This window comes from Sporothrix brasiliensis, assembly GCF_000820605.1.
Source record: "Sporothrix brasiliensis 5110 chromosome Unknown Cont21, whole genome shotgun sequence".
NCBI classification, from domain to species: Eukaryota; Fungi; Ascomycota; class Sordariomycetes; order Ophiostomatales; family Ophiostomataceae; genus Sporothrix; species Sporothrix brasiliensis.
This window is the reverse complement of record NW_024467140.1, coordinates 608,284-617,660: the sequence shown is the minus strand read 5'-3', so window position 1 is coordinate 617,660 and position 9,377 is coordinate 608,284. Positions and strand designations below refer to the sequence as shown.

General features: G+C 50.9%; 3 protein-coding genes across 3 annotated transcripts; 1 reads left to right on the top strand and 2 right to left on the bottom strand.

Annotated features, from left to right (window-relative positions):
* Positions 1-536: 536 nt before the first annotated feature.
* Positions 537-2,574, bottom strand: SPBR_04783 (protein phosphatase; the record flags this gene model as incomplete). Its single annotated transcript, XM_040763060.1, has 2 exons — positions 537-1,067; positions 1,153-2,574. The coding sequence occupies 2 exons, from the start codon at positions 2,572-2,574 to the stop codon at positions 537-539; spliced, it is 1,953 nt and encodes a 650-aa protein (XP_040615211.1).
* Positions 2,575-4,179: 1,605 nt separating this feature from the next.
* Positions 4,180-5,137, bottom strand: SPBR_05181 (charged multivesicular body protein 2A; the record flags this gene model as incomplete). Its single annotated transcript, XM_040763458.1, has 4 exons — positions 4,180-4,302; positions 4,457-4,714; positions 4,781-4,855; positions 4,937-5,137. 4 exons carry the CDS (start codon positions 5,135-5,137, stop codon positions 4,180-4,182), a joined length of 657 nt encoding a protein of 218 aa, XP_040615210.1.
* An 879-nt stretch (positions 5,138-6,016) lies between these two features.
* On the top strand, positions 6,017-8,839 carry SPBR_04662 (uncharacterized protein; the record flags this gene model as incomplete). Its single annotated transcript, XM_040762939.1, has 1 exon — positions 6,017-8,839. One exon carries the CDS (start codon positions 6,017-6,019, stop codon positions 8,837-8,839), a length of 2,823 nt encoding a protein of 940 aa, XP_040615209.1.
* Positions 8,840-9,377: the final 538 nt, after the last annotated feature.

Genomic DNA, 9,377 nt, shown 5'->3' with positions numbered 1-9,377 from the left:
GGCGATAGGATCTGCTGGATCCTGTCAATGGTATCCGTCTTCTTATTAGAAAAAGGAACCTAAGTCAAGACGACAACAGACAGGCTTGAAAACATATTTTGTTTAGGATACGCTGCATATACCAACGTTTTAATTCGCGGGTGCACATATCAGGAAATAACAGGGTTAGGACGGTTTTGTGTATAGAGTATTTATTTACGTAATTCGTAGAAGTTTAGCGATTTCTTTTCTCAAAAGGCATCCGTAGGCGTCTAATTCCAGAAACAAAAAAGAACTGTCAAATGAATATACAAGTATAAAGTCAACCACAACAATGAGGAATTCTAACCTCACAGCGGCACCATGCCTACCGTCTACTGTAGTAACAAACCCTCTACCGTCCGTCATGTCGTAACAGCATTGACCACCGTGCCTTTTCGCTTTATCTTTCTTATTTCTCCCTTCATGTCGTCACCCAGAAAAGTTTGTATAAGCCAGGCCCGGTCTTCTTACAGTCACGTCTTATCGCACCTACTTTGCTATCTGTGCTATAGGGATCATGACCCTCCAAGTTGCGCAATGTCTTCGACGTGCTCATCCTTTGTGGTCGTAGCGGCGCCTTCCGTTTCGTTGGAAAGAACCACAACCTCCTGGGTTGTCTCAACCGACTCATCGCCATCAAGCACTGGCTCCTCTTCGACCGAGCCTTCAATTGCCGTGCGCTGAAACGCATCGTCATGAGATGGGGGGGCCACAGAGTCATGGCCGCGGCCGCTGTTGCTGGCAGATACGCCAATGGCGGGCGTGCCACCCTCGGCTATTTTTTGTTTGATGTCATTGACAATCTTGTCCGCCTCGCTTGGCTTTGTCCCCGAACCAACCTCGTCACCTTCGACACCAATCAAGCCGTCGTTGCTGTTTTGCGTTTCGACCAATGCCTCCTTGTCGAAGCGAACAACCATGCACGAAAGGTTATCCGTGCTAAAGTGGGCGAGGGCATGGTCAACTAACATCTTTGCAGCTGTGACAGGATCAGGAACGTTGCGGATGAGATTCACTGCATCTTGGTCACTGCAGACATCCCAGAGCTGCGGCCATTGTCAGTTTCTGGAAACAGAGTAAGGTAGCAATGGTAGGGGCTAAAAGAACGATCCAAGGTGGGAGACTACATACCCCATCGCAAGCAATAATGACGAACTCATCCAGCTCCGGTTGAATAACCGTCTCGGTCGTATAGGGGTGGCCAGTCACAAGCTCTTTGATATAAGTGTCACCGAGAGCTCTTGTAACTGCGAGCACTCCATTCACACGATTGTTGAGGACTAAACCACCAGCGTTGGCAATGCGGCGACCTTCATTCTCATCGCTGCCTTTATGGTCATACGATAACCGTAAGGCCTTTCCGGACCGGCAAAGAATAATGCGCGCGTCGCCAACATTTGCTGTATAGAGAACACGTTGTCGAACAGCATTAGACTTGAGTTTGGCATGTGCGGTTTCCACATCGGCCGCAGTGCGAGGCACGGACGTGTTGGTACCACCAGCATTGGTAGCGTTGCCTCTCTTTTCATCTGACTTGGGAGCCGAATCGTCGTTGGCTTTTGCGGCGGCAGCCATGGCGATGCCCTGGGAGCCGGTAGCAGATTGGCTGCTGGGCACTCGATCCTCCCATCGCAAGACAGCAACTGCCGCGGTACAGCCGCTGTTTTTGAGAGGAAGCTTCTCTAGCTGATTATCAACAGATGTGAAGGTCTGATCTAGCAATTCGGGTATAGGCGCATTCGGGTTCTTGCGTATGATTTCTTCAAGAATCAGATGCAGCTTCTTCCCGCACCAGTCTGCAGCGAAGGTTCCAGCATGTCCATCGAAAATTGCAAAATAGCCATTGTCCGTTTCCAGCGAGTCGCTGACAAGATCTAAGCCACTGTTCCCGCCACTAGAGACGGCGACATCTTGCTCGCTGTTATCGGAAGACGATTTGAAGGACTTTGTGCTGTCTTTGTCGGAAACTGTCGTGGCGGGGGCAGGTGTACGAAGGAAGTTGTATAGGAAGGCGTGTGTATCTTCCATCGTCCGTCGGCATTTCTTGTTTCGGTCCTCCCAGACACCTACACGAAATGTGGATCTTGGGCCTGGAAGGGATTCACCTGCCGAGTTGTTGTGCTGTCCTTGCGGAACAGCGAGCGCAGCATCCTGCCTGCCGAGCTTTTGTAGCGGGGTCTGGGTCGATGCAGATCCATCGCTACTTGTTCGTCCAGTCTGAGAGAAGTTGAGTGTGTTTTTCGCAGATGCTAGCAGGCTACTGGCACGGCTGCTGACACCGCTGCTCCGTCGCTTCTTGGGTTCAGTGGAACTGCTGGATGCTGGTGGGCTGTTGTTTCCCGTTCGTCTTTCGGGGCTTGTCGACTTTGCAGTTGGCTCTGCTGTTGTGATCGGAGCTGATTCGGGCTCGGGGGACGGTGATTTATTGCTGCCTTTTCTGACTGTGCTAGGGGCAGCAGCGGCAGGACCGAGTGTGGCAGTGTCGCCGTTGGTGCCTGTGTCATCAATTGCGCTCTCGGCTTTGAGAGAGGTCGAGGAGCCTCCACCAAACATTCTGTTGAGCAGACCTCCCTGCGAAGAGAGGCTGCGTCGCTTGTTGCCTGCCAGCTTGGTTGGTGGTGGAGGGGTTCTGGAGAAGAAATATGTCGCGAAATGATGAGAGCCGTTCCCCGTCTGTTACGATGGGACTGACCAGCCGCCTACAAAATATGGCTGCGAAAGTTTGTTGCAAAGTAGAAAGGGGTGAAATGGCCACGCCGCAGTCGACGTAGGGGAATGGCCACGGTATGAGTGCGAGCGACACGGTAGGAGACGTTGGTAAAGGCGCAATGCGTCGTTGAATGAAGCTGGGCTGCTTTGTGATCGAACCGGCTATACACCGTAGTTGAACAAGTTGGTCAAAATGATGTAGAGGGAGGATAGAGTCTGAGAGCGTGTGAGGCCAGCGTTCAAAATTGGCTTGATTGCCTTCAGGCTTGGACAGTGTTGTGTGTATCGAAAGAACCTTGCTGCGCCCTTTCCTGAAGCATAGGAAGCGTTTTCAAGTTGTGAAGTGCAGCGGGGACAGACAAGCAATGGGGAAGATGAGGAGGGGCCTTGTGACCTATTGGTGGATGATGTAATACATTAACGGGGCGGAGGGAACGGAGGGAAGGAACGAAGTCAGAATTAGGCGCCTGGGGAATTGGTGAGACAAGCTGCACGGTGGCTAAAATTCTAGCTGTAGGGGGCAACTGCATTGCAGGTTGCTGTCAGGCCGCTAAGCCAAGCCTTTTCCACGAGCGGGCTGGAACAAGAGGAAATCGAAAACTCAGGAAAAGTACATACCCCGCGACCGAGATAATTAGAGGCAAACAGCTACTACAGACTCCACGGGAAGCATTCAACGTTTCTATCTCCCAATGGGGCATGCCTCGTTTGCTACCGAACGGGCCTTTTTTTTTTTTTGTAAATATCAAGCACCACTGGCTTCATTTTTGTTTTTTTATTTCATGGACAAAAAGAAAATAAAAAGACAGAAAAAAAAGGAGTTGACGGATATATGAACCAGACTCTTTATTTCAGTCGCTGTGGTACCCTTTTGGTGCTTCTGGCACGAACTTTCCCTAGCTGTGCACGAATTTACGAATTGAAACACATTTAAAAAGGAGTCTAGATGCTCACTCCAGGATGTAATTAGGCTACAGAGGCAACGAAACGGTACCGTATTCAAGATCAGAAGGTGCGCAGCATTTACCACCGGCCCATGAAGCCCCGACTGGCCTGGCCCGACTGGCGAACAATGGTGTAATAAAGTGGCAATTACCTGCCTAGGTCGGACGGTTTCTCAGATATGACTTGCACGGGAGAAGGGAACGCACGTAAAGGAGTCGAGTGGTCGCCCGGCACGAGGATCTCTGTCATTGCAAGAATCCCGACAAAACATGAATATGTAAGCCTCTCATTATATTACGCTGAAACTGTTCGAATAAAACGAGAAAAACCAAGGAACATACGGACTCGGGCCAAATGTGAGTGTCAAAGCGGAGGCAAGGGACCAACGACGAACACACGATCTAAGCTTTGAGACGACACTGGGTAGCCGACACAATCGGCCGGGAGGTCGATGTACAGGGAGCAGGGAGAGACGTGGTCGTCTCGAGCAAGGCCCCCCATGGACTATCGCCGTAGACTGTCCAGGCGGGCTTGAAGATCGTCGTCGCCGCCGCCGCCGCCGGCGCCGCCGCCGTCTCCGCCACTGCCGATTGCCTGAGCAATTTTGCCCTCTGGTAACGTTGTAGACTGCAAGCCTTGTGGGGTATCGCCAAGCTATGCGGTTCGTCTGTGTCAGCTTCTTGCGCGAAACGAATTATTATGGAATGCAGAAGACCGAGAGACGACTTTGTCCCACCAGGTCAACCCAGCAGACAATCTTGTGGTATGGCTTATGACTTACAGCTTGGGTAAGGTCGACACCAATTTCCTCAAGGACCTGCTCAACAACCTCGTCACCTTCCTCTTCGACGCCGACATCCATGGCGTCATCAATTGCGTCGTCCATCATTTCTTGCCTCTGCTCCATGATATCATTCTCGCGCTCAAACTCCATGGCGATACGCTGAAGAGACGGGAGGTTCATTGTGCGGTTCATGCTACCAAGTGCCATGGTGGCGCCTTTCATAGCCTGCATCATTTGCTCATTTGTTCGGTATGTCTGCGGGTAGACGTTAGTACTTTGCAACACGAAGGCGCATGGGATAGGTCGTTGTTTTCTTCTTACTTGAAGTCGCAGGGAGATCTTCTGCAGCTGGCTTCGCATACCATAGAACTTCTCGATGTATCTGTAGTGGAATCGCTATGTCAGCCCGGAGCGGCTGCATTCACCTGACGCCTCTGACAAAGTTGTCACATGTACGACGAACCTTCTTGTACGAACCAAATCCTTCGCCTGGATCTTGCACGCTCCCATTTGCCCCTTTTGGGCGCTTTGTTTGATCTGAGCAATCAATGCCTTCTCTTGTTTTTCGAGCTTGACCCGTTGCTGGTCAAGTTCGCGGATAGCCTTGTCTAGCATCCGCTGGTTCTTGCGCAGGCGCTCAGCTGGCGTGATGCGCTTTCCGAAAGCCCATTCAAGCATCTGTAGTGGTGTAACAAGGGTGAACCCCGATGGTCAGTCGGAAAGATCTTTCTGGCCAGATACACATGTGTCGCTTTTCTCTCACATTCATGGTGTCGGCCTCACGATCGATTGCGAGGGATGTATGGGTTTCGATGGAAAGCGTCGTTACGGGCGCTTTCCAGCTTGAATAATTTCAGTCGTCGCTTCTCGTCAAAGTCGTAGGTTCCGTCAATGTTGTCCGTGTTGTCGTCACGGCTTTCGTCGTGCGTGGCGTGGTTGCGATGACGGAAAGATAAGGCAGCAGCTTCGCAATAAAAGGATATAGAAAGGCAGTGGCGGATTGGCTTGGGACTCTGGGCATAGTAGCCCACAAGGATAGCAGCGCTAGCACCGCCATACAATTTTTACAGAGCATTACATGCGTCGTGGTACGTCGAATTTGCTGTTTGTCGATTTATCCCCAGCTCGGAGAATGCGAGGAGGTAAATTAAAAATATAAAAAGAACCCAACTGCGATTACAACTACGGTGCATTGCATTGGTATCCACGAAAGCAGAGGAATTTACTTTCTCGTTGTTTCCATTTCACATGCGCTCACACGCCACACAATGCCTGTTGCGTCTTGATTCGACGTTGGATCACTTGTATAGTGCCTAGGTGGGCGGAGCTTGTGGCTGGACCAATCAGCACGTCCGTCGTCAGGTGTGGCGTCCGGAAAATTCGCCCCTTCTACCATTCAAGAAATCGAAATGCTTCGCAATCAACCTCGAACTAACTGCTGAATTGCGAGCATTGCAACGTGGATGGACACTCTAGACTCGACGACACTATCCGCGGAGGCCCAAAATTCCTTCTCTCACATATAGACATCAATCCCATGGCTGCATGTTCGACATAATGAGCCCCAAATCACGCCTAAATAAGGGGAAAGCCCCGAGCAACAAGCCGGCAAGAGTCGGTGAACGCGATGCCGGCGTCAACGACAACGACGACGACGGTGGCAACAACCTTGGACCGCGACCAACAGGACCAGGATACATGGTAGTTGGTAACGGGTCGGGCTCGGAGCATATGTCCAATCTGAAGCATCTCATCGACAAGGACTCCGGTTACGGCGGAAGCACTATGGACGGCGACAACGGTATGCGATCGACGGTCGACTCGTCCCTTGACTGGGATTCGGCTGTCCAGGATAACCACCAAATGTACCCAGCCGCTTCATCAACGTCTGCTGCCGAATTTGAGGCTGGCAGGCGTCTACAGGCAGGTGCAGTTCATCAAATGTGGTACAACCAACATCGCGTCGCTCTCGGCAAGTCGATAACCGAGGCTGTGGACCTGTTGAAGGGTCTCCAAAAGATGAACATGTCCTGGCCTGCGCACTATCCAACGGTGCAGCGGATCAGTGCTACGGCTCCGCTGCCGCCGCCATCTCCTACTCGCCCTAGCTTGCAGCACGCTCATACGACCGTAGGCGACCTTATGGCCACATCAACCCCGCCGTCAAATGGCCAACCCGACCGTGGCCCCCTCCGCCGGTCGTATACTTCATTGGAAGAAAATGCGGCGGCAGAGTCCAGCAAAACGGCCGAGGCACGGTCAGTGTCCACTGAGCCACGACTGGTTACGCCGCAAATTGCACAGGAGTTTTCGGTGCTCAAGCTTGATCTAAAGCTTGGTGGCATGCACCAGGCCGAGTTGGTCCACTCGCTTGAGAAAGCGTCAATCGCGTCTCTCTTGGATGAGAAAATTCGCTCCAGCATAAGACATCTTGAATCTCTACGCGAGCGCATCGAAGACATTTCCAGTAAGGTCCTGATTACGGGTGATTTGAATGCTGGCAAGTCAACATTTTGCAATGCTCTTCTACGGAGAAAGATCTTGCCCGAGGACCAACAGCCTTGCACCAGTATCTTTTGCGAGGTCTTGGATGCCAGCGAAAATAGTGGTGTGGAGGAGGTCCATGCCGTCCATTTAGACGTTGTCTATAACAGAAACGACGAGTCTACTTACGACGTTTTCTCGCTTCAAGACCTGGAGAAAATTGTGACCGACAATACGACCTACATGCAGTGCAAGGTTTACGTGAAGGACGAACGAGCCATCGAAGAGTCGCTTTTAAGTAATGGCATTGTTGACATTGCTCTTATCGACGCACCCGGTCTCAATTCAGATACGACTAAGACTACCGCGGTGTTTGCACGACAGGAAGAGATCGACGTCGTCGTTTTTGTTGTTTCCGCTGCCAACCACTTTACTCTTACTGCAACTGAGTTTATCAGGGCCGCGGCGGCAGAAAAAGCCTATTTTTTCTTCGTCGTGAACGGATTTGATGTCATCCGCGATCAGGAGAGATGCAAAAAAATGATCTTGGACCAGGTGTCAGGTCTCAGTCCTCAAACTCACAAAGAGGCTTCAGAGCTGGTTCATTTCGTGTCGAGCAATGCTATTCCTATTACACCACCCCCTGCTCCACCTGGTGGTCCCGGTGGTCCAGGAGGCAGTGGCGGTAGCTCTTCGGGCGGCGGCGGCGGAGATGATGACGACGACACCAAAGGCAAAGGCAAAGAGAAACTTCGAAACTTTGAGAGCATGGAACAGTCTTTACGACGGTTTGTTCTGGAAAAAAGGGCACATTCCAAATTGGCGCCTGCAAAGAATTACCTTCTCAACATCTTCAATGATGTTAACGCCCTTGCCACAGTGAACACCGAAGTTGCGCAAGCAGAGATTAGCCGTGTTGCCAACGAGCTAAGTGAAATAGAGCCTCTGCTCGAAACCAACACGAAGGCAAAGACCGAGGTCGCCACCGAGGCAGAACAAATAATCGAGAAAACTTGCAAAGACGTTTATGATCATAGTCGAGCGGTTATCGGCTTCTCCATAGCCCATGCCGGCGACGGGAACTTGGGAGTGACGTATCCTGGCCTTTTATCTGCGTTTCAATATGCCGAAGACATCAAGCAAGCCATGTTCTCACGGATTTCAGCATCTGTCGCCGAGTGCGAGGAAAGTGCACGGACGAAGGCCGGAGGTGGCGTGAATTCGCTTAAACAACTGGGAATTCTTCACCTTGGAGATGATTTTGCGGACCTGAACTTTCGCCCTGAGTTTATGTTCCGTCGACGAAGGGATGAGTTAGCCCGAAGGCTTGACGTCCCAACAGAGATTATTGACTTTGTGGATCTGTCAATGATTCTCCATCGTCAAGAGACTGTTGCTGGGACTGGAATGGCACTGACAGTCGCTACAGCCCTTGGTACTCGAATGATTGGAGGCCAGGGTTGGATGGACCATGCCCTTTCAGTTGTGAAGGTCGTGGGTAACAACGGCACGCGCCGCCTGCTGGTGCCGGGACTCATTCTTGCAGCAATCGCGGCCGCTGGTTACGTTCTGTCGCAGATTCCGCGATCTCTTCCGCACCGGCTGTCGCACAAGATCTCATCTCGCCTTGCCGAGATCGACTATGTTCACTACAACTCCGCCCGAATCGCTGGAACTGTGCGGAAGGTGCTACGGTATCCCGCGGACTCCATCCGTGACGGCCTTAACCGGTCAGTGGATCAGCTCGGTGCTCGCAGGGAAGATACCTTAAAGATCAAGGCTGAAAGCGAGGTTGCCTTGAAATATTTCGGCAACTTGGTGGTTGACAGCGCCCGCCAGCGAAACGCCGTGAGGTCTCTAGATCTTGACACACCACCTCCTGGCGCGGCACATTAATATTCCGTCGTGCGGAACGAATTTGAAAAAAAAAGCCGAAAAAACCCCGATCCGTGGTTGTGGCTTTCAACACGTCCAACTGTACTTCTCGATTTTGCGACCGGGGCTCTGGCCGATTGTGGTTCCTATTATCATCGGTTGGATCAGGTGCCTTGAACTTTTCATGACCACTCTCCCCTGAACTCTTTCGTTTGCATCGTTTTTGCTATACTTTCAGTGACTGCATCACTTATGACTATTCTTACTCTTTGCATTTATTATTCCAACCTGGACTTTACGACCATTTGATTTTATACCGGTTTTTATGGTGACCTTTTTAGTGTGGTTCGCGGGACTATGTGTGGCCTTGATATCTTTTTCTTGTCAGGTTTTTATTATATACAAGAATATGATAATTGATTGAGATTCTTACTGTTTTCCGTTTCTATTATATACAGGAACTACACTGTTATGCCTTGTTATAAAGAGAGGAAATCATCAAACGAGAATAAAAGATACACGCGCAGACCATAAACGAAAAGAAAAAGGAATCTATAGA